This window comes from Coloeus monedula, assembly GCF_965178545.1.
Source record: "Coloeus monedula genome assembly, chromosome: 6".
Classification (NCBI taxonomy): domain Eukaryota; kingdom Metazoa; phylum Chordata; class Aves; order Passeriformes; family Corvidae; genus Coloeus; species Coloeus monedula.
Genome location: NC_138786.1, coordinates 27048766 through 27073021, shown reverse-complemented (window position 1 = coordinate 27073021; position 24256 = coordinate 27048766). Strand labels below are relative to the sequence as shown.

The 24256-nt window shown below is 44.6% G+C and overlaps 1 protein-coding gene across 1 annotated transcript in view; it reads right to left on the bottom strand.

The window, feature by feature from the left end:
• Positions 1-5362: 5362 nt before the first annotated feature.
• Positions 5363-24256, bottom strand: part of TYRO3 (TYRO3 protein tyrosine kinase) — a 39349-nt gene continuing 20455 nt past the window's right edge. The window contains exons 9-19 of the mRNA XM_082283620.1: positions 22894-23038; positions 18578-18707; positions 17642-17742; positions 16610-16705; positions 14805-14885; positions 13062-13154; positions 12223-12344; positions 11806-11915; positions 10214-10373; positions 8731-8867; positions 5363-5869 (exon numbers count right to left, since the gene is read on the bottom strand). Of these exons, the coding sequence (XP_082139746.1) occupies positions 5494-5869; positions 8731-8867; positions 10214-10373; positions 11806-11915; positions 12223-12344; positions 13062-13154; positions 14805-14885; positions 16610-16705; positions 17642-17742; positions 18578-18707; positions 22894-23038 (1551 nt within the window). The 3' untranslated portion in view covers positions 5363-5493. The remainder of the gene's footprint in view (positions 5870-8730; positions 8868-10213; positions 10374-11805; positions 11916-12222; positions 12345-13061; positions 13155-14804; positions 14886-16609; positions 16706-17641; positions 17743-18577; positions 18708-22893; positions 23039-24256) is intronic.

Genomic DNA, 24256 nt, shown 5'->3' with positions numbered 1-24256 from the left:
CTTTGTGTAAGAAGTGGGATTCTGTAGACAAATATACCAGGAAATGTATTAATTAGCCCTGAACCTTGCCTGATGTTGGGGAGGCATGCTGCTTTACGTCATCTAGCAGTGTGAACCTTGGGGGTTTTTAGCTTATTTAAAGGTAATTTAATAAGAAGGAACAGTGAGAGGCAGCAGCAAGTGACCAAAGGGCTCTCTGCTCTGGCTAGCACCGTGTCACACAAGCCAAAGTCGCTGTCGCAGAGGCATTCATTGGCAGAACAGAAGTAGAGAGGCAGCAGCAGTCTCCCACTCAGGTAATGACAGGGTAGCAGCCAGGATCATTGTCTTATATATTAACTAAGAAAGCAGAGACCTTCTGAATTTGCTGCACTGCCATGTTGCAGTGTACAGTCTGCTTCTCTCCAATGACCCGCTGCTTCTTTCAGCTCCCCCTTTCTGTCACATTTACTGGCACTGTATGTTTATCATTGCAGCATGTGCTGCAATCTCCTGTACTCCAGCTGGATCATCTATGCATGCAAGCCCTCTTTCTTTGTCACGAATTTCTGCTTCCTTACGCCACAGGCTGGCAAGAGCCAGCTCCTATAAAGACTCTTGTGGAAACTAGTCCAGTTCCATAAAATCTATACTTAATTGAGCAAAGCTTAAATCAACAAGTGCCATCTATTTCCTGGGGTCACACATTTCTTTCAGTTCTATTTTGAGCCAATGAAAAGAATCTGGAGGAAACAAAAGCTGTTTAGATACCTTCTGTGCTGCTGAAATACCTGTTTGCTAATTTCAGTCCTACTGTCAAATATAACCAAAAGATGTTCTGTTTCACGTAACTGCAGTTGGGAGTGACTTGGCTTGGCATGCCTCAAGCTGGAGGATCCATGGAGTAATTAGGGAGTGAGGAGTCAATCATCTTTGTTGTTGCTAGACCTCAGTGCAGTGACTGAGGTCTGATTCATACTGACGCTGAGTTCCTTTCGTATGACAGAAAATGCAATCAAAACCCATGTCCATCGGTCTTTTCTGTTCTTGGACTAAGTAATTGATTTCTAGCTCTGTTTCCCATGGTAACAAGGCTCTCTGATCACCAGCTGCATGTGTTGGCCCTAATAGCTTTTGAATCCACTGCTTTATTTCAGCCAAATGTGATGGCAAGATTGAGGTCTGAAGAATAATTAAGTTCCTACAAGTTTTCTGAGAAAAGTCTGCATGTGGCAGACCCTATTACTTCCACATCAGTACCTTCACTGCAGATGGAAATTCAATGAGTATTGGGCACCAGAGACTCCACCAAGGGAAAAGGTCATGTAAGAACCTTACGTAGGGGCAAGCTTCACCCAGGGCTTGCAATCACCCATTGGATCCAAATCCACAGGAATACAGTGTTTGTAGAAAAACTTGCTGTTTTAAGGGAGCACAGCAGGTGTGAAATAACAAATCGGTTCCACACAGAAATCCCTGGTAAAAAATAAGAGGATTTACGTAAGTTGGTGGTTGTTGAGCATCAGAGGAGGATAAATACTACCAGCAATGTACAGAATGTAGATCAGGAAAATATCTACGTGCAAATATTGTTCCTTTCACTGATCAATGAGACTCAGATTTTTACTCAAAATTAATTGCATTTCACTTCAAGGGAGTGTTTTTTACAGAGTCAAGACTTCAACGCTTTCCTCCAAACACAGGTCAAGAAGGAAGGTGGCTGCTCCCAGGGTAGTTGTGCAGTAGCTCCAAGGTATATCCATGCACTCACTGCAAGCACCTGCTGAGCTGTCAGCCCTGAACACAAGATTCCCCACACTGATGAGGTACTGGATCAGGCTGGAGCATCCCCATATCTGCAGGCTGACCTGCCAGCACAGCCCACAGTCTGAGGCTCATCAGTCAGCCTCGGCACTGGAGGTGACAGGGGCATGTCTCCTCATGCACTAACTACCCCTACACAACACAGGCAGTGCTGTGAGCTTCTGCTGTGCTCTTGCTAGGTTCTGTGGGGTCATGCTGCCTCACAACTTAGCTGGTAACTGCCCCGAGTGGCTTGAGTCTCTGTTAAAAAGAAGGAGACCCTGTCTCATCCTCCAGGAGATGTGCATGAAGGAGTGTGGTCAGGCTTACCCGTATGGGACAGAAGTTGCTTCAGCATAAATATGCACATGTTGGCCATCCCACTGCCCCAGCAGACTGGGCAAGGGCTGCTGCTTGGGAAGATGGGAGGGACTGCACTGTTGTACTGGGATGGTGGAAAAAATGGGTGATTGTGGGAGAAACATTTTATTTAGGAAACGGTGTGCTAGGCTGGTGCCTCAATCAGAGCTGTTAGGCTGGAGCTTCCCTGGGGTCAGGATCACAGTGATGTCTCCAAACAGACGCAGGGCCAGGCCAGCTCTGTACATCCTCTTTGTGATTTAAGAGCAGAACACTGCAGGGCACCTGGGGTGGACCAGAGCACCTCATCCTTTACCAAAACACACAGCCAGCCCCCACCTCCAACACCTGCTCGGCCCCAGCTGAGGCAACGCCCTCTCTGTTCTGGTATGTCATACATAAAATTTCACATTCTGCTTTCCAACTCCCTCTTGACAGCTCATCCCATCTGTCCGCATTTTAAAATCTCCTTCCCTCACTCTTTTTTCACTAGTTCTTCTGGTGTTGCCTCTCCCACCCACAACACAGCCTCATTTGTACCTGGTCTGTCCAGGCTTGTATGCAAAAGGATTAAATCATCATTTGAACCAGATCTAAGGGACATCACTGGGCACTGGAACCCTAAAATATTAACTAAATCATCTGCTTCATGCTTCAGAAGTCGTTTTTCCTGCATTGCAGATGGGGGGTGAGCGCTTGTGCAGTTTCCCATCACTCTTCCTCTCTGTGTGAGCTGCAGGCAGAGGGCGTGCAGCATGCTGCTTGCTTGTGAAGAATAAAAGCATGAGGTACACCTTTTCTTCTCTGCAAGCTGGAAACCCAGGGGCTCTTTTATGTTGTGCTTGGAACATTTGAGTCAGGAGCTGAATTTTACCCACTGCCCCCAAACCTCTCTTCCACTGAGAGTACTGGCAGCAGTTGGATGGGTGCACATGACAATTTTCAGGGAGGAACTGATGCAAAGGTCTTGCATTCCCGGGCAGGAAGCAGCACATCCCAGTAAGGGCTTTTCCGCAGGTTCCTACAAAATGGTGGCCACAGTCTGTCTCTTTCTGGAACCACTGGCCCGTACCCATCAGATTTTGGTCTTCACAATCTCAAGGCTGGAGCAATGCAGAGTAACTGTCCCTTGGGCAGGCCAAACATGTTCTCTGCCTCCAACAAGTAGCCCAACCATGCTCAGTGAAGGTAGAAAGATGACTTTCAGCTGGGGCTGACTATGACCCCACACAGATAGTGAGCATCATCACATATTCTGCCACCGATAAGAGGCTGGGACTCAAACACAGTACAGGTTTTATTATTAAAAAATGCATAAAAACTAAAGACATGCTTCCCAGAGTTAGAGTCTATATGTACATCCGCACTTCCTAGGCAGCTGCAGGGAGCGCAGCCTTCTGCCCTCACGGCAAAAGTGCACTGCACAGGTTTTTGTCACCCTTTGTTAGGTGTTATCTTCTCTCCTGCATTTACAGCATTCCAGCTAAGTGAAGAGTAAACCCTGCACTGCCTGGGGTGTAAGATGGCAGAATTTGTATCTGTGACTGAGAAACCATACTGCATTGCTGGAGACACCTGTAGGACATCTCTGTTCAGTAGGAAACTTTACAGAAAGGACCCATGCCCAAGTCCCAGGCTGAAATTCCCCTTCCCTAGGAAGAGTTCTCACTAAGGGCTGAAACGTGACCTGAATTTTATAGTTAGACCCCAACCTTACAATAAGCAAATACTGGGTATAAAAGGGTGGAGTGTTCTCATACCAAGTCTGCAATCTCATTTGACTTTTTGGTCCCACCTTTGCCAACTCAGCAAATGCTGACATTTGTGGTATTAGTTTGAGGAAGTGCAATGTGGAATCCTAAGTAATACTGCCAAGTTCTCAGCGCAGTGAAAATAAAAGAAATTAAGATCTAGCAAATATTTATGATAAGTAGAGTAAGATGTAACTGCACTTCCTTGCTGGGAACCACTGCACAAAACAAATGCTGATTTATAGTAAAATATTAAATTATTAAAAACCACACAAGCACTTGCAGTTACAGTGAGTCAGACATGCTGATTGGAAAACAAAACAAAACCCAAAGAGCAAACCCATTAATTTTGCCCCATCTGGAAGGCTGCAGTGATACTACTCCATGTTTTATGCGACTTTTACAGCATGCCAGAAAACCTCCTCAATAGGAAGGCCAGTGGTTCTCAAGCTTTTTCATCATGAAGCATCTCTCTTCAGAAAGAGATCTCCCACTTGATCCCTTCTCCCAACACGCACGTCTTCCTGAAACTGATTTCACATGTCACTATAGCAGCTACAGTTCCTGGTTATTTGAAGAAGTCATAGGACTAATAAAGAGAACGATTTAAAGGATCCAGTTTTGAAGCAAATGCTGAATCCCACTCCTGCTGAAACTGAGCAAGTCTGTCATTCTGTATCTCAGTCTTCTTCCTCTCCTGGAGGGCAGTACTTAGCATTAATTAGCACTGTTTCCCCATACTGCTGTTAAGTCCTCTCTACACTGCTTCCTTTCCATCCCTTTGAAGTTGGATTCTGCCCGCACACAAGCCAGCTGCCCTCCTCCCTTTGCATTTTAATGTCAGCTGCAAGTCTAGTCAGGCCTGAACTGGCATCAAACAGAAGAAAAAGAAAGACATAAAAAAGGTACATGGAGAGAAGAGGAATGCTGGATTTTCATTTTTTTTCTGATTTCCTTGCTCACCAAAATGTCTGAGACTCTTAAAAGAGCCCTGGACTGAGGAAGTGGCAAATGTCACTGCATGGAATGAGCCAGATGTTCAAATTCAGTGCTGGGTAGGAGCAGATCCGCTGATCAGTTTGAGAACCACTGAGGTAGGCAACAAGTCTAGGCAGTACTGCTGAGAGAACACGAGGGGAATTTTGCCCTCTTGTCCTGAATGACAGTATAAATACCCACTACTGTTTTCAGAGGTACCAGTCCCAAAGTCACGCAGCCAGGACTGAAGACAACATCTACACAAGAGCAAGCACTGACTGAACAGAAGGTATATTGAGCTCTGCTCCAGCATTCAGTGAGAAGGAGCAGAGCACAGACTCTGACTGCTGCCTTAGCTCTGAACTCCTTTCAGCAGGATGTGGTCACCCTGTAATCCTACTGCCTCCCTCCCCCAAATCCAAGGGGTTGTTTGGGTTGCAGTTCTTCCAAGCTATTTGCCACTGCAGCCCACGCAGGTGGTGAAAGCTACAAAAGCTGCCCAAGAGCCCTGGCCAGTGCTGTTCAAAACCATTCCAGATCTGGCATCAGAGCTCCAGGAGACACAGCACCATGCTGCACACATCCAGTCCCAGGGAAGCAGAGTGTCACTGTTATGTACAGGCTAGCAACTTTTCTCTCCTTCTGTCTCTAGCTCATACAGAAGGCTTTTGTCCTCCCCTTCTTGTCCATCTGGATGCCTTTCACTGTCAGCATCATCTCCAAGGCACAAGGGGCTCATAATGTACCGATAGTCACTTGTGACAGCAGCAGCTGCCCCAGCAACAGTCTCTTCAGCATCCACATTTCCAAAGGAGGTGTGCAGGGCAGGGTCACTTGCAGATGACTCTTTGTCCTTCCCAATGTTGACATAGAGAGGATCTTGACTGGAAGAGAGTGTGGACATCCTCCCACGAATCATTTCCAGCTGGGACCGGAGCACTCCAAAGCTGGGGCGTAGCTTGGGCTCAGGATGCCAACATCTACACATGAGATCATAGCTGCAACATAGAGGGAGACAAGAGCACTGAGAAGCGGAGCAGCCATGCCCTGCACCTCTGAACAGGAGCTCTGGGCAGTGAAGCTTAAAAAACACTGATGCTTCCCCCAAAACCTATCAGCTTTGGCCTTGCACAAGTGGGACAGCATGGATGGCCATTGTGGATCTAATTTCTTGTTTCTTGCCATTTTCAAGGGCATTCTCCCTTTGGTCAAAATAGTTATTTAGACAGTATCAAAAACCCCAAAAGCCCTGTCAAAGTATACTGAATTTCGTGGTAAGGCCCTTGTTCGGCTGTCTCTAGGGAGCTAGAATAGGACCGCGAGTGTGACATCACCTAGTAATAGCTTTTGAATTTATTCACAAAATAGCACACTCACAATCTCTGCCACAGCTGAAGCCATCCCTCCAAATTCTAGTTTGTCATATATATATCAAGAGCAGATAAATCACAGGAAGAAAACAAAGATCAAGCTGTGGGAGGTGCATGTTATTTCCAGAGTATTCCTTCTTTCGTGCCATGTTAACTCAGCACTCCCAGAGTAACAGAAGTGTGCTGCTGTTGCTGCCTGACAGGATGTCAACAGGACTGGAAAAAGGCACACTGGGTTTGTTTAGATGGCTATTAAAGAATGGACAACGCTGGAAGAGGGATGCTGAAATGGCCTTTCAACTACAGAGGTACCACCCCTGCGCCGAAGACATGTTCAGGGCCATTAGCAGGCCCAGGTCCCATCCTGCAGCCTTTCTCCTATGGTCAAACACGAGCTACCTCAGCTCTGGCTGCCCCAGGGCCAGCATGAGGAGACAATCACTGGCTCTGCTGGCCTGTGCTTGGCCAAAGGAAGGGGAGCTCTTGTGCCCTGCGGCCACGTCCGCAGCTCAGTGTCTGTGCTGGCTGCCCTCCTGCCGGCCAGGCCTCTGGCCGGAGCATTGCGCTGGAGCACGGCCAGAGCCATTGTCCTGCTCCTCTTTGTGCATCACCCACAAGACTGGCAGCTGCATTCCTATGGTGTTATTGTTGCCAGTTTTTCAGGGAACAGGAACAAAGCACAGTGCTGGCACTGAAAAACACTGCATACAAATGAACCTCAGTTAAACTTGTAAATGGAAAAAAATCTGATATGGCCTTTACTGGGAAATAAAGCATTTCATGATGGGTTTTATTTTACTTCTTATATTCCTTGCTTGTGATCAGATTCACAAGACTGTTTTGATCTCACACTACTTTTACAGAAAGCTTCTATGATTCAGTTGCCTTAATCCTGATTTACATCCCTTACAAACAGTAGAAATAATTCTAAATGCTGCAGATAAAAGAGAAACTTCCAATTCTGTGGCACCAAATTAAATACTTTTTTTCACCCTTGCTGTCATTCATTTGAAGGAAAAGTAGAAAACTACTGACTACTGAATCAGCCCAAAAGTCCATTTGCCCCAGCACCCTATGACTGACAGAGCCCAGTAGCTTGGGGAAAGCATGTAAGCTGAGGGTGAGTATGTAGTGAGATCTTTCTGGTATTCTCTCAGGTCTCAATAACCTACAGCTACAGGACCTCACAAAACAGTGGTTGTACCTTTTCAGTAGTTTTTGATGGATTTTTCTCCAATGCCTACCTAGTAGGTTTTTGAGTCTCTTCTCTACTTTCTGCATCTCTAACATCCTACAGCCATAAGCTCCACAACTTGGAACCAAAGCTACTCAGAGCAGTCAAGATGCAGACATGTAATGAATTTAAGCAGTGATAAAACAATGTTTTCATTTATACTCAGTAAAAGTTAAAACAAACTGCTGAGAAGGTAAAGTGTACAGCTTCAGTAACAGGAGTACAGATTATTCCCTATGTGGAAAAAAAGAAAAATGAAAAAGCAATCACATGAAATAATCCACCATCAGAGTAGGGGGGAAGAGGGAGGAAAGAGGACTTAGATCACTAAAGTCAGTGCTTATAGTTACGTCTTGCTTTGGGCACAACACATAGAAAACAGACTTGCTTGGGCCTCAGTGAAATGATTTCACCTTGTCCGGACAAGGCAAGTTTTTACCCTGGGATAAGTTATGGTGACACTCCCTGGGAGATCTCAGCCCTATGTGAGGAGACCAGGAATCTCCAACCAACACTCATGGAAGAAGGATTCCTGAGCAAACACTTCATGTGACCTGCTGGCCAAGAGTGATCCCTTGGCAGCAGGATTAAGGCAGGAGCACAAGCTGCAGCATGTGGCTACCTGCTGCCCTGTGAATTATCTAGGTCCTTCCTGTAAGTCTGACAATGTCTGCAGTCAATCTTCAAGACTGTCCTGGATTCGTTTCCAGATGTAATTTAATGTGGGACACTGATCTACACAACTTTAGGTTGTCCTGTCTGCTCTCTTCTCTCTCAGCCTGCTATTTCTGAGACCAGTAGATTACAAATTTTGAAAACAGGGCCAAGCTTTCAAAGACACATGAAGGCCACTGCCTCCACAATCCACTTTCCTTATAGTCTTGCTGGATTGCCTCTCTATTCAGCCCTCAGGGTGTGCCATGGAACTCATCCCTTTGCTCAGATGCTGGCCTGAGAAGGCAGGGTTCAGTGATTCTGGAAACACAGTTACAGTTTCCACAAAGCCAAGAACTGCTAATGCTGACACTGTTTAAACCCTTGAGCCAAGTTAGCTGCTTGTGTAGTTACCACAGGTTCCTGGGAGCTCTGCCAGCAAAGAGTATCTAGTATCTAACCCAGAGACTTTCTAGTGAATGGCTCTATGTACTGGAAAGAGGATAGATTCAGATCAGCATCCCAGCCAGCTGCCCCTGTTTCCTTCCAGTGAGCCAAACTTCTCAAGAAATCGTATGTCAGCAGGGTGAGGAGTACTCACACATCTTCCAGGCACTCCGGGGGCTGTTTCAGCCTGTTTCCACTGATGAGGTAGTTGTAGATTTCTGCATTCTCAATGCCAGCATAAGGGGTTTGCCCTCGGGTCACAATCTCCCACATGGTCACCCCAAATGCCCACTGAAAGAGAACAGCACACAACAAGTGAACAGACCATTCCCTGCTCGCTGGGGTTGGTTTCAGTAAGCTCAGACTGTGCTGGGTAATGTCATCTGAGCAGCAGTGATGCAAGGACTATCCAAACTCTAGCTGGAAAACAGAAATGACCCACCAGATGCTGCTGATGCTGACACATCATCTTAAGAGACAGCTGAAGGCCCTGCCCAGCCCCATCCTGCAGTGCAGCGGGGGAAGATTTGGGAGCTACTCCTGTCTTCCACCTGCAGACCTCTCCTACTTATGGTTCTCTAAGGTATGTGGTATCAGTTTGTTGGTTCCCAGCTACAAGAAGATTTTGGTTTAGGGCTCACAAGTCAGTTTCTTAATTCATTTAACCAGATTCTGAGTTCCTAGTAATATACAGGTACAACTGAAAGCAGAGTTTAGCCAATAAGCAGGGCAAGGAACAAACCACTTATGGCTCACATTCATTCCTGCTCTACTCTGCACAGTTGTACATTTCATCTAAACTGCAAGGTTTGTGAGGGTAAAAAATTATTATTTTCATAAGCAAACCCCTGTCCAGTGTCTAGTGTAAACTGGCTGAACTAGTGACCCCCAATCACTAAACACTGTCTACAGTGAATGCAGCAATGGCTGGGCAACACAGTAGCCACATTAGAAGGCACTCTTGGTTATCTCTTCAAGGACATCATGACAGGGATAACTGGAAAGGCAAGTCCACAGGACTGAAGGAGGAAGCTAGTTTGAAAATAGATCAAAAGGCAGCAAGGAAGAGGGAAAATGGTATCAGAAAAAAAAATCCCAAAAGAAAAATAAGTAACAATTTCAGATGAATGGGTTTAGCCTCGCTCCCCAGGGGGAAAGTTACGGGGAGTGTCTAAGCACTGATGTATTCAGAGCTATGGAGTTCTGCCAATGCCTTTTGCAGCACAGAGTACCTTTGCTGCACTTGTACATAAGTGTGTGGGTTACATGCATTTCAAATGTCACCTTCAAACTGTCAGGCAGAAGAGAAAGGACAAAGAGTAAGAGAGAAGAAACTGCATAGAGAGAGGAAAAGGAAGAGAAGGAGGGGAAAAGTGAAGAGGAGGATGGGGATAAACACTGAAAAATAAAGGACAAAAGGACAACAAGAAGAAAAGGCTTAATGTCTTCTGCCATTAACCGCTCTCCTATATTTTTAGTCTTGAGTTCTGACAGCACCCAAGGCAGAGGTAGCACCATCCCTCAAACACAAGGTCAACTCCCTTTCCTATCACCAGGGCCTTTTCCTACCCTCAGTGGGACTCCTCCACTTTAGCAGGAATACAAGTGGTCCCCAAAGGCACTAGAGCAAACCTCACCACATCGCTGTGCGTTGTGTACAGATTGTCTGCCAGACTTTCCAGAGCAAGCCACTTCACTGGCAGCTTGGAGGCACAACCCTGGCGGTAATAGTCTCCACTGTAGATTTTCTTAGAGAGTCCGAAGTCTGCAACACTCACGTTCATGTTCTCATCCAACCTATGGGAAAGTTTTCACAATTGAGGAAAGGAAAGCATTTATTTGCTACCTCAGGCAAAAAAAAAAAAAAAAGTTCAGAGAACTGAGGTATATAGTTCACCAAGTATTACACAAAAAGAGAATGATTTCATCTACTTGGTGACCAATGTGAAGTAGCTTAGTGGTCTCAAACTAGTTCCTTCAGACTAACAGGGAAATAATTATGAGTAAGGAAGTGGCTATGTTCAGATGGTCTACTCTCTTACACACACAAAAGAAACCCAGCTACTTTCTGTCGTTTCCAGGATTATCAGAGCACATCTGCAATACTCACTGCTATCACCAAGGCCTGCACCCCATATTGGCAATAAGAAAACATCATAAGGTGATTGCCTAGACTGCCTGTTAAAACTGCTTGAACTAGATCTGCACCATCTTCTCTCCAGGCCTAGTTACTGTCCTAAATTGCTCTGTCACCCTCTTAAACCTATACACGTTGACAGATAGTCCAAGTAAAGCCCACATCGACTTCATGCTCCTGGGCCTCATAAAGGACTCCCTGCTTTCCCCAGAAGATGTGCTGAAACAGGCATTCCACTTCCTCTGGAGGATGTCTACAAAAATAGAAAATCAGTATGGGTTCCTCATAAATGTCAAAGCAGGCTAACCCATCATTTTTCATCATGACTTTATCAGGCTCTTCGTACATCTGGACATTAAAATGCCTTTGGAAATCTGTGTCTCATTGTGGATTTTATTGGTTGTTGTGGTTTTGTTTAGAGGCAGAGTTCTGTTCTCACAATGAGTTGTTCCTTACTCCATTCTCAGGGAAGAAGCCAAGTGGAAAGGATAAAAAAAGGACTTTTCTTCCTTTCAAAGCAGTCAAGGTAGTTTGGTGTCAAGAACAGTGAAGTGGGGTCATACGATGTGCTCACCATGCGATTATTTTTAAAGGCATTCTCCACAAGCTTTCAAGGAAACTACAATTCTTATATTGTGATAATCAAGTCCTCAAAATAGATACCAGAAATACAGACTTCAGGATACAATGAAAGTTCTTTTCTACTAACACAGCCAAACCCATTCCCTCCTGTTATTTTATAATGTGGAACAAAAAGCCTATGCTGACACACAGCCACTAGAGTGGCTAATTACAAACATGTATTGTAATCAGCTCTATGAAACTTTATGTGCAGACCAATGATGGCAAAGTTCCTTATAAAAAGGGTCTGTTTGAAAGCTCAGTGGGACTTTAGGAGTTGCTCCCTGCTCCCAGCAGCCCCACCACACACTCCACCACAATGACCCTGACTCCCCTATGTCTATTGTCACTTAAATGCAAAGATCAGCATTCTCAGACAGGACCCCTCATGCTTCTGTCATGCAAAAGGTTTTTCATCCCTCCCTCACCCACTGTGGTCTTTCTCTTCTCTGAAACTCATGAGTCACTTACATGCAGTTCCGAGCTGCAAGGTCCCTGTGTATGAAATTTTTTGAGCTCAAGTACTCCATCCCACTGGCAATGTCAATCATGAACTTGAGGAGTGTCTGAACAGGCAAGTTCTGTAAGAAAGAACAGTTTAGCTTCTGCTACTGGAGGCTTTCAAGCACGTATGACAAAACTGCAAGGTTTGCTGCCACTTTACAGAGCAGGGATGGGGGACATAGGGAGGGGATGGGATAGAATGGAGGAGCTGGGCCTCAACATGGATGGAAGGAAATGCTTTAAGATCACATCTCACGACCTTCTCTGGTATTAAAATCCAATCATCTGCCAGTGCCTTTGGGAGACCAATCCTGAGCTGCTCCAAATACATTCTCCGAAAATCCCTACCCTCCCAGAAGGAATTCTACAGTAAGACAGACTTACAAATGGGTTTTCCCCAATTCGTGACATCAGCAGAAAAGCATGGAGGTCTCCGTGCTTCATGAAGGGCAGGATCACCATGGGAATTGGGAGACGGCCCTTGGGACGGCTTCGTAGACTGACTCCTGATGAGGACACACACAGCGAAAGGGCGTTAGCGAACAGATCACTCCCAGGGCCATCTCACAGACTGCTGCACCTTCCTCTTACAGATCTGGAGGAAAATGTGCCATTTTGGTGGGTAGATTCCATGCTCCAAGCTTCTATGACTTTATGCCAGGGGGTGGTAAAATGCCTCTAACCCTGTTTACTTCAGAAGCTGTACTAAGAGCCTAGTGCCTCTCAGCTCGTCTTGCAGGACCAACTACAGGTGTTTCTAGGATCACTCCAGACCAGACAGCCCCAACCCCACGCTCTGCAGAGCAATCTCCACTTCTGGAAAATACCCGCACTCCAAAGTGTCCACCCACAAATGTCTTCTTCTTACTCAGTATTTTGGAAAGGCACAATCTTCCCTCCTATTTATAGACTACCAGCCCACCTGCTCACATTTCACAGCAGTTTAAACATGCCTCAGCCAGCCAAAGTCTCCCTGATTCATTTGCAAGAACCAAAGAAACAGCTTAAATAGGAGATGGTTGTTACTGGTGTGTGAGGGCAGGTGTGGGGAGCATTGCACACACTCCAACTCCCTCTGGGCCTGGGAAGGAGCAGTGCTGACCTGTGCAGGACTCCAGGCAGCACAGAGGAGCCTGCACCAGCACTGCTGGGGGGAGGGAGGCTGTGTGGGATAATGCAGGAACAGGAGGTGCCCTGTGGCACGAGCAGCAGCGCTGTCTTACCGATCAGTTTGGTGACGTGAGGGTGGTCAAACTCCTTCATACAGGCAGCCTCTCGCAGGAACTCCTCAATGTCAGTCGAGGTGAAGATGTCCGCTGGAAAAAGTGACTGTAAGTTTGCTTTCCTTGTAGGTGGCTCCAAGGGACTTTACAAATAATGATTATCAAAAGCTTGTTCTTTGTGGCGCAACACATTTTCTCAGACCTATAGCTAGATAAGCCATTTTACAACAAAGCAGAGCCTGACTCTCTCTCCTGGGATGGGCAGCAGTAAGCACATTATCAGGGACATCTGGTAAATTGGTTCTTGGCAGAGTAAAGACCCACTGGTTAGCAGCTCTTTTCTCAGTAAGAACTTTCCTTGGAAGCTGTGCAAACTGTGTGGGGGTTAAAGATGTAAGAATTAATTAGGTAAAATAACCTAAACAACAAATGTCAGGGAGGGGAGACACCACACAAATGTTGAAACTGAGGGGATGGCCTTGGAGCCCCTGACTGGCACAGCAGGGCCCAATTCATCTCTGACAAGGATGGCATGAAAGATCAATGCTTTTATGTCTCTTAGCACGACTGAGTCTTGTAAGGTGCTAGAGCTAAGATTTCTTAAATAACCACACTACCAGACAGCTTGGGCAAAATTCAGCAGTGACATAGATGAGAAAAATTTTGGAGTAAATTATTTCTCATTGCTATGAGTCCAGATTTATGGAAATATATCAATATAATCAAGAAGTATCCCAGTCGACTGATTCCACCACTGCTGCTGAATTTAGCAAGAGTCCTCCAGTCCTGCTGCAAGATCAGACTCAGACCTGTAGGGGAGTATTCACATTATCTGCTTTAGGCAAGTAATTTCAATATGATTCAGAAGACAAAACGGAGATTCCCTTTTTACAGTCAATGAAGAAAGGAAGGTGCCTCTGGAAGCTGACAGATTGTTCCTAAGTTAGATGCCTGAAGGGAGACATTCTAACTACACAAAAGCTTGCAAACTGATTAGAATTATTGTTGAAACTGGATAAAATGATACAACTTACACTTGAATGGTATTAGTGTATTTAGTACAAGCTGTTATTCTATGAAGCAAACTGAGCTCCAGAGATAAGTGAGTGTGACTGTTTTCACTCAGTCACAGTTAATTTTTGCCTTACAGGCAAAAGGGATCAAATAAGGTAGGTTAACATATATAAACACATATATATTCATGTTTCCTTTGATTTATACCTATCTTTTAATTGCTTTTCTTGTCACAGACTTCTGCCTGATGAAAGTGTTAGTTGCCCTTGTTAGGTACACTCACCAAATGACAAATCAGATGGGAGCTGGACTGCTCAGTCAAATGTGCTGACTGAGATGAGTTAGCTTGTCACTGCATTCAGCCCAAACACTCTGTTTATTCCAGGCTACATGCTTGCAGGAATACTGTCCTTTCACTGCTGAATTATTAGGGCAGAGCAGACCTGTCTGAGCTGTCTGTGCTGCATGATGTAGTGGTTTTGGTTGCATTCACCACGTGCTGTGTGCTGTAGAAGCAACTAAGGTGGTATAGGTCCTTTCCTGAAGACTGTCCACTACGAAAAGACTGACATGAAAGGGATGGGAGACAACATGGGTAGAATGGCTGAGTGGGAAGCTCAGGGAGGAATAAAGAGCATCAGGGATATTTGCTGAGAATAGGACAGACAACATTTAATCTTTCCAAGCTCTCTTTTCTTAAGTAATTCAGGCAGCCCTGCTTCCACATACCTTTCAGCATCTTCACTGCCACTTTCTGGAAAGAGCCATCATCTAGCTTCAGTAGTGCCTCTCGAACTGACCCAAACTCTCCTGCAAAATTATCAGAGTAGGCAATGAGGGAACAGCTTCTTGTGAAGAAAGTATGATTCACAGCAGGTTCACTTCAGGGGTCACTAGCAAAGAAGCTGAGTAACCATAAGAAATGCTTCATGTTTCATTCTGCAGTTCCAGACAGCAGCTTTCAGCATATGTGTGTCTAGAAGAGATATCACTACCAGCAGACAGGGATCACAGTGCTGGCAGCCCAGAAGGCAAAGGAAAACAAGAAGAGAAAAAAACAATCCCTGACCAGATAGATGATGCAGAGACAGAGTTTAGGCTGGGATCACAGGCAGACATTTCTGGGGAAGCCATATCATGAGGGACAAGTCTGAGTGAGCTTCTGTTCAGAGAGGAGGCCATTAGGTGGAGCAGCAAGTGGATGGGTTGGCTGAGGAAGCTCTCAATATTGACAGCCATCAGGGCAGAGCAATGGTGCCAGGACTCAACCATTTGAGATACAGTCAGCCTTATCTCTCAGAACTCAGAGAATGACTTCTATGAATCACAGCTGACCAGAGAAAACATAGGAGTACCTACTTGTGTGTGAGTGATATGATGATTAACAGAAGGCAGTGTTTGCCCTGGTGTGTTCTCTAAGGGAGATAAGAGGAAATGCAACAGGCCAAAACTTCTTCAAAATATTTTAGCCTGAAGAAGCTTTATACCACAGCCCAACAGCCTCTTTGCATTAGATCTGCTCTCCCTAATTTTGTAACCACTTATCCCACCCAAAATGCACTAGTGTGAGGAACTCTGACACTGAAAAGAAGAAAGCAAAATATGGCACTCAGGACACCTACCCCAGAAGCATTATCTTTCCACTAGCTTTTCACCAATGGCCTTCACTACTCTATGGCACGTGCTTACTTCACATAAACCATAAGCAGTGGATCTGACCACAAACCAGGAAAATGGGAAGGAACAAAGGTATTTTGTGCTGCTTCCATCCTATGGAGCTGTTGCTCAGCTGTAGAGTCAGCAGAGCCCAAGGCAACGCAGTTATGTCATCTTATAACCTGTAACCTAGGGTTGTGGGAGTGAGGCTGACAACTCAGACCAGATCCTGCCAGCTGGCATCCCCACACCAAGGCCATGCCCTGGGGCCCCTCTGCAGCCAATTTCAGTTTGTTACCTGCCATGGGGGCAGCCCAAAAGGGTTGAAGCAGGATCCCAGAAACTGGCCAAGAGCTAACACTCACAAACAGATGACACAGCTGTTTAATTACTTAGCATTGTTATCCCTCTGAGACCACTTCTGCAGGAAGGTCATCTTCCTGCTCTGAAAGAAACACATTTGTTCTAGGAGGGATGGAGTGGAAGAATGCTCCCCATAGGAAAGGGTCAAAAAAAACCTGCAATAAAACTAGTCTTATAAAGGAAAAGGAAAAGGTGAAGTTTAATTGAATATTCCTTTGTTTAAATGTCTGAAAGAAATTCACACACCAGTGAATTAACACTACTTTGGAAAGCTGAGCGTAGACTGCAGTTCATGATTGTGTAGAGCCATATTACAGGAATGGTTTAGCCAATATCCTCTCAGTTATGCTAAATCTCTGAAACATTTTATCCCAGTGGAAGGGATATTACCATTTAAATTTCCATCAACAAGCTGGAGAGAAAACAGGCTGCTTGTAATTGCTTCTCCCTACTCAACAGTAAAAGTATCACAAGTGGGATTTTCAGTGTAAGCCTTGTTCAGTTTTGGTTCTTACCCTTGCCCAACATTCTTCCCAAGGTGAACTGCTGCTCCTGGATTAAGACATCTTTGAGTTTTGTCTTCAATTCATCACTGATCCCTATACTCTCCACTGGAAAAAAAAACCCAACAACAAAAAAAATGAAGCATCAAATAAGGGATATTTAAATATTCCGTCACAACATCAAGAGTCACCTGTTCCAATCTCCATCTCCAATCTGATTCCCACACTGTAAGGAGGAAACACTGAAAAAGACAGAATTCTCTTCCATGTCCTCTAGCCTCACCATAGACAAGAGGCCAGCAACTTTTAAACATCAGAAAATGTACTTAGAGTACTTAAAGGGAGAGGGTGTGATAATACCACCCTTAAACACTCCAAGAACAACAGGAATACAGAAATAATGTAAATAACACTGAGAAGACAAAAATCCAATCCAAAGAGCTACTGACAGACACTGGTTCACACAGCTTAATTTAAGCTGATGGAGCTGCACCATTTTAATGACTGGAGCATCATCCTAACCCAGCTATGCAGTGCTGTCACAGGGAGCCATGCCCTTCCTGAACCAGGAGACAGAAACAGATCACCTTAATGGATCATCTGGCCATTCCTGGGACTCAATCTCCTGTTTGATAAGTTACTAATTCCTGGCTTTCCAAGACTGATTAATTGGTTCATGCTTGTAGCACAGCTCAGCACACTGAGTTTAAAGAGTACTGCTAATATTGTTAAGCCATATTTATCTCGCCACTGGATTATAGTCCAGTCAAAGGAGTCCCTGTAGAGTGAAACTGGGGCAGGGGAGCAGCGAATTTGTGTCTTGCATTAATATACACAATGACCGTAGCTGTAATTAGCAAGGGCTATGTAATTGGCATGGCAGCAGCCATTCTGGCCCTTCACCTCTGCAATTCACAGTATCTAAGCCTCATTGTAAATTAATCCTATGTTTTTGATCAAAAAACATCAGTTTCAGTGAAAACAGAGAGAGAAAACATGCAGAACATTCTTCCCAGGCAGAATCACTCAAGTCACTTTACTTACATGTTGCTTCAATGAGCTCTGGGCCCTCCCTGTTGAAAGACCTGGCAGCTCTGAAATGGACTGCTGGATCCCCTCTGCCAACCACACTGCCAAAGGCATGGCTAGGAGGCAGAAAAGACACACAGAGCCATGATTACATGGGCCATTCACTTCTAAAAGGGTGTGTTGGACAGTAGGGATGATTTCTCATCCCTTGCTGTGTAAGTACTGCAGACTGTCTTGTTAAAGAGGGTGTGTCTGGAGAGGGGGAACAACAGGTTTATGCTGCTTTGCTGATGCACCTACAGCCTTCCAAAACAGGGGAATCACTCCTCCCGAGTGCCTGGGAGAAGCTGCGGGTTGGGACAGGTTGCAGGAGTCACTTAAACAGAGATGCTGCTGTGACAGGGAGGTCTGGGAGACTGGAAAGAACGGGAACCTTGTTTGCAGCAGGGAGCCAACTGCAGCCAAGTGTCAGAGGTGATGGAAAGGAAACTTTACTGCAGATCCAGAGGGTTCTGGGCAGTCAGGAAGTTACAATCAGCTGATAGACTGAAAACCAGCATGGGATAAAGGGCTCAGCCTGTAAGAATACAGATGTTTCATCTGTGGGTCTTTTCTCTTTGAATCTCCTAAGCAGCAGTGCTAAGAATTACCTTAATCAAGTTCATATTTCTATAGTCTAATAAGGCCTAGCTATTAACATAACATTTTTTCTACTGTATTTTTGGTGTTCTCATTTTGAAGAAAAGGCAGGCACCCCAAAACTGTGGAAAAAACCCAGTAACAACAAACCCCCCAAAAAATCCCAACAAAAACCCAACCAATACAGTTATCCAAAGAAGCTGCCAAAAGTACTCCATCCACAATGCTTTTTTGAAAAATAATTGAGTCAGAAACCACAATAGAAGAGAGAGTAGAGAGCTCTCTATCCAGCACAAGAAGAAACTCCCTTACCCAAACCGAGTTTCCTTTCTTCTTTTTCGAAGGAGAATGAGAGCCAGGGCAACAGCTGTGACCAGAGCTGTGAGAATGCCCAGTGCCACAGGAACCCAGGATGTCCCATAAGGAGGATGTCTCTGGCCACCTAGATGATGGAGAAAACACCAGTCAGGAAACAGAAGACTATCAATGGTAAACAGACCAATTTCTCCTTTTGCTTTTAAATGGGAAAGTCATGCTGCTGGACCTGGTGGATCTTTGTATACTGGAATTTGGCATAAACAAGTACTCAGCCAATCATCAGGAAAACTAGCTCTTTCTCACAGCAAAGGCAGAGCAGATGCATCTAGTTATCAGAAACTACTGGTTTTGGGCCTCGAGAAGGTAATAGATGCTGCACCAGATTGTACTATTTCACATGAGCTCATGATGTGAGGTACTTCAAATTGGAGCTTCATGACAAAAAGATTGCTTAATGTGAGCATTCTGTGTGCAGGTTTCACCCTGTCCTGTTTGAGACAGACATCAGAATCTTGACCAGGCTACTGAGCACTACCTGAATGTCAGCCAGGCAATGTTTTGAAAGACCACAGAGAAGGACAATTGCCTCATGGCAATCTGGTTAAAAATATTTACATTTTTCCTCTAACCCCTCCCACAAAGAAAAGCACCCTGAGGGACTTGGTATTAGCTGTAACTTCACAACATTGGTTGGTTGGTTGCAGCTTCTCAGTGTCTCTCCCCAAAGAAAAGGTAAATTTTAAAGTCCACTGTGAGTCAAGAAATAAGTTAGTCAGCCTACATGTTCCAAGACTGAAATAATACTTGCTCCCAGAATATGTATACTTTTGAGTACAAAATGTCTACAGAAAAAATGGAGATGCTGCCAATCTGAGCAAGCTGCCAGGCAAGGAAGATAAGCAATACAGTTATGAATAAAAAGAATATTACGTATGCCTGGAAAAAAAAATGATAAATTAATCCAATTCCCTGAGAGACTTCTTCTCCAAATACAATTACTGAAGATTAAATGTGAATTTGAATGGGTTTATTAAAATCTAGGATAGCCCTCATATCTCCAAATTGTTTAAGAGCTAACAAGAAAAGGTACCAGGTCCCTGAGCACTTCCTTCATCTCCATGCTCACTTGCTCACCCTCAGCAGCTGACTGCCCTTTATCAGAAGGTAAGGAAGAGTCATCTTTGATGATGTAAGTAATCCTGTTATACGTCATGACAGTATAAATAAACCTGTTCCTAAAAGAGATGTTAGGTTGATGGGCTGGAATTTGGATGAATCTCTGCACAGATGCATATGACAAAGAGTCAGACAACCCTTACTGGCAGAGTCCTGGCAGGCAAGAGGCTTCTGAGGCTTGATTACCAGCTACATTGATGAGCCTTATCATCCAAGTTTTTAAAGAAGTAATATTAGTCTAAAAAACAGATAGAGTTTAAGGACACAGAATCGTGGACCAGTGAGGAAGCAACTAGTACTTCTCCACTTGAAGCAAATTATCAGATCCTTAGTACTTATTTTCCAGTATTTTATCTCCTTCAGTGACTCACATACTCTTTTACCACCCAGAAGGCTTTACAGACTCTGATCTTATGATACTCCCTCTTGTTGCAACTTTCAACCCAGCCTTCAAGGCTGTTGTGAAGAGGAAGAGATCAGAAACAGAAGCTGTATTTCTCCGATATAATAAAGGTAATTCCAACCCTCTCCACAATTCCCAAGCCAATCACTTGGGCTGTTCCTGCTTAACAATCAGAAACAGCTAACAACACTGATGTAAAAGGTCCTCTCTGCTAGTTAACAACAAGGTTTCCTTCCCTTGTGGTGAGACAAACTTCTCAAGGCTTTTTTTTCTAGTCTCTGTCTGTTGGCTGCTCTGGTGAGAGAGCAGGCATTTAGGTCAATTTCTGGGGAGCCCCTCCAAAAGGAGTGTGGATGAAAACAAAACTAAACTAAATTATTCTCCCTGTTTCTGAACGGCTGGGAATCAGGAGCCCATCCCACAGTTTATAGAAAATGTGTCAAAAATAGAAATTAATGTTGAAATTCACTGCTTCTCCTCCTCTGCCCCACACATCATTGCTTCCCACTCGTGTCACTGAGCTTGAGGGAGGCTGCAGCCCACAGGTTGCCTCTTCTCTCTCAACTCTGTCTCTCTCCCATCTCCTGCATCCCCTTTTTCAACCAGCATGTGCCTTAAGAATGCACGAGGCAGAGAGAAGACTATTATTAGAAGAGTTTAGAAGAGTATTTAGGAGCCCCTTGATGATGAGTCCTTCTATTTTGCAGAAAGTTTATGTCTCAAAGGTGTGCAAAGAACATAATCCAAGAGTCTTCTCCAGCCTACAATCGTGAAGATTACAGAGAGGAAAAAGCTATGAAACCATTCTGTTCCTTGCTCTGCAATGAAAAAAAAGAGGTTTTGACTGAGAAAGTTTCTGAAAATATTAAAACAATCTTTGTTAACAGCACACAAGATCTCTGCATAAGTAGGGTGGAGCTCCCACTAGCTTCACTGCGATGACAAATTTGAGTAAAAGTTTATACGAGCTTAGTCATCCTTATTGCCGCACTGGGAGCTGGTCAGAAACCACCCCTGGCATTTCTCACATAAAGCAACCAGTGCCAGTTTGCTATTTTAGGAAAGCAAGCGACTTATGTTTTCTACCAGGCCTGAAACAAAAATGCAGTCTTTCTGCAGCTCTGCTGCCTAAGGCCTGTCAGTGTTTCCACAGTGAACTTTTACTTCCTGCCTGTTATGCTTGCGAAGAAATATATGTGCTTCCAGACAACATATGGCCAAAACAAGGACCACTCCTGATGCTACTTTTTTTGAAGTGGTTTGTAAATAAAAACAATCAAACAACAACAGATAGTGCTGTCAGGATTATCCCATTCCAGCTCCCTGTAAAACGCAAACCCTAAACATTTCCTGGGGCTCCTTGCCAGTGATGGCCATTTTCCAAATGGAACTCCTAGTTCCTTCCGATACATTTATCTGTATTTGGGTACCACAGAAAATACCTAATCAAAAAGTAGGAGGAAAAAACTGATGGAGCCAGTGACCAACCTCAGTAGGCTCAGCTCTGAACCTCCACACCCCTTCATTCTGTTTTAAATAATTTGAGGGCTTTGATCCCACAGTGACTGTGTGCTCACACTTGACCTTCAGTGCTGACTTCATCACAGGAACTGGGCTACCAAAGGACCTGAGAAATGTGCATGCTAAAACCAGCACTAAATGCACTCCTGCAGGTAAGGATGCAGTTCTCTACTGGTTGCCTGTACCCCCCACCTCCTGCTTGCTTGGGAGCTCCCCTCTAGAGTCCCCCTGCCATCCCTAAGTGTGGAGGGATCAGGAGAGCTCAATGTCCATGTGATTCCTCAACAACGTGTGGAGTGGGAAGCTAGCAACAGCAGGTGGGTCAGCAGCAGAAATTAGAGATTGCTATCTTGTCCTGCCATGGGCACTTGGAAACAAAACCTCAGGAGACTGGGGGATTTTTGTATGATCACACCTCACTGACTTCTTATCACCAATCCCTATCTTTATTTGGAATGTCTTCCCCTTAGTTTTGTTACAGTTTCCTTCTCAAGCAAGAGCATTCTCTTCCTTCTACCCATCTCCCCATGTAACATCCTGCCCTGCTTCATAGCTTGACTCCTATTTCCCATTCACTGTGAAACACAAGCAGGAAGCAAATCACTCCAGGTGAGCCTAACTGCCCTTCAGCACTAGGAGTGCACTCCACACGTGCATGTTGCTCCCAACAAACCCTTCCACGTGGTCCAGATTGCAAGGTACAGCGTCTGTACCATCATCTTCCTCTTCTACCAGTAGCTCAGCTTTTCCTTGGAGACAGCTAAACTGGTTTAATAAAAATACATTCAGAAAAACCATTATGAACACCCGTGTGGCCATGGTTTAAACCACGCTTCACTAAAACTAGCAGGAATGGCATAAAACTAAATCAAAGAAGAGAATCTGTGTTAGAGGAGTTTTCTGTCACATTTACTTGTGTAAATCTGTATAAACCTTCATTTGCATATTTTCTTTGTGTCTGCCCTTCTGCTCTGCACTAAGCACAGTAAAACACTGTTCTAAGAAGACACAGTAGAGGCCAGAAGTGTTTTGTTTATACTAGCTCTTTAAAGATTATTGAATTTCCAGTCTCCTTGATGAAGTGTGCTGTTGTATAAGCCCATATGTCTCAGTAAGTTGTGAGCACTGAAAGAAAAAGACTCAGAAAAAGCAGCAGTCCCAGTATTTCTGACTTTTCCCCCAAAGTGAAGAGAAAATAGTGGACACTCACCCATGACCTCCTGGGCTTCAAGCAGGAAGAGGTCACTCCACGGCCCACACCCTGCAGAATTCAGCACACACACCCTGATAATCAGGTCTTTGAGAGGATTCCACATGGTGAGATTGGCTTTTGTGTCCTGCACGACCATCTCCCCCTGAGTGCAAATGACAACAAACTGTGAGCTGTCTTAAAAGGCATCTAATGTAAAACTTCACCTTTAAACCAAAACAGTACCATGTACTTCACTGGCACTACAACAAGGGTTGGGAATTGTGACTCCTCAGTCCTTAGCTCAGTTTTGCCTGAGATTTGGGCTGTTGTCTTGGGTTTCTCTTCCCAAAAATTGCTAGCAGTTTCCCAAGGCATAAGGCAGATAGGAGGTTTAATAATTTCTTCCTTTCAGGTCCTCCCATGCACGTTGCTATAGAAATATGGTTTTCTCTGCTATTAAAAGATATACCTCCTTCTTGTGATTTACTGTAAAGCATCTGGTGGTTTTAATCCAAGGGAGGAGTCTGTCTGTCTGTTCTAACTTGTTGACCAAATCCTAAATGGCTTCTGAATTTCAGCGCCAATTTTCACTTAGGATGGCAAGGCCAACATATTTTCAGTAGTTTTGTGGATCTTCTTCATACAGCAAACCCATGAGTATTTGGCTGCCACCACTGACACAGTGTAAATTCAATGAGAACTCAAACCACCATCACTCAAAGTCAATGATGCTGACCTAGTATGAAATGGGTCATACAAAATAGGAAATAAGTCTCTTTTTCCTCCAGCTGTCTATTATTATAGGCTTGCTCTTCATTAATAAGCACTGGGTAAATACCTATTAGGAAGCTAGAAACCATAAGAAATGCTGTGAACTTCAAAGGCTGACAGATACCTGGGAAAGGTCAATGCCAAAGAACAAATGAAAGGCTCTCATGCTGTCAGGGTCCTTTCAACTCCCTAAGTATTAAGAATCCACAACTTTCCTTCTGTGATTTACAGCACAACTCATTCACTTGTTAAATACACCTTTGCTCCTAGGATTTGGAAAGCCAAGGCCCAGTCACAGGAGAGAGAAAGCCCAGATCCTGCACTGTCTGAGTTGGACAGCCCAAGAAAGAGTCAGAGAGAGACAAAGTGGATTCTCTCTGTGTCGTCCTTCTTGTACAAGGAATGGCAGAGAACTGGTCTGACTGCAGAAGAACATTCAAGTGAAGGAATTCTGAATATGCCAGGAAGGAGGAAATGGCCCTAAATCTTGAAGTCAAATACTGAGGCATTCCCTAAAGTCAGAATAGATCCATTTGCACAAAAGCAGTGTCACCAATCTAATCCCCTGAGGGACCTTAATGCCTAGAAAATTTAATATGAACCTTCTGCA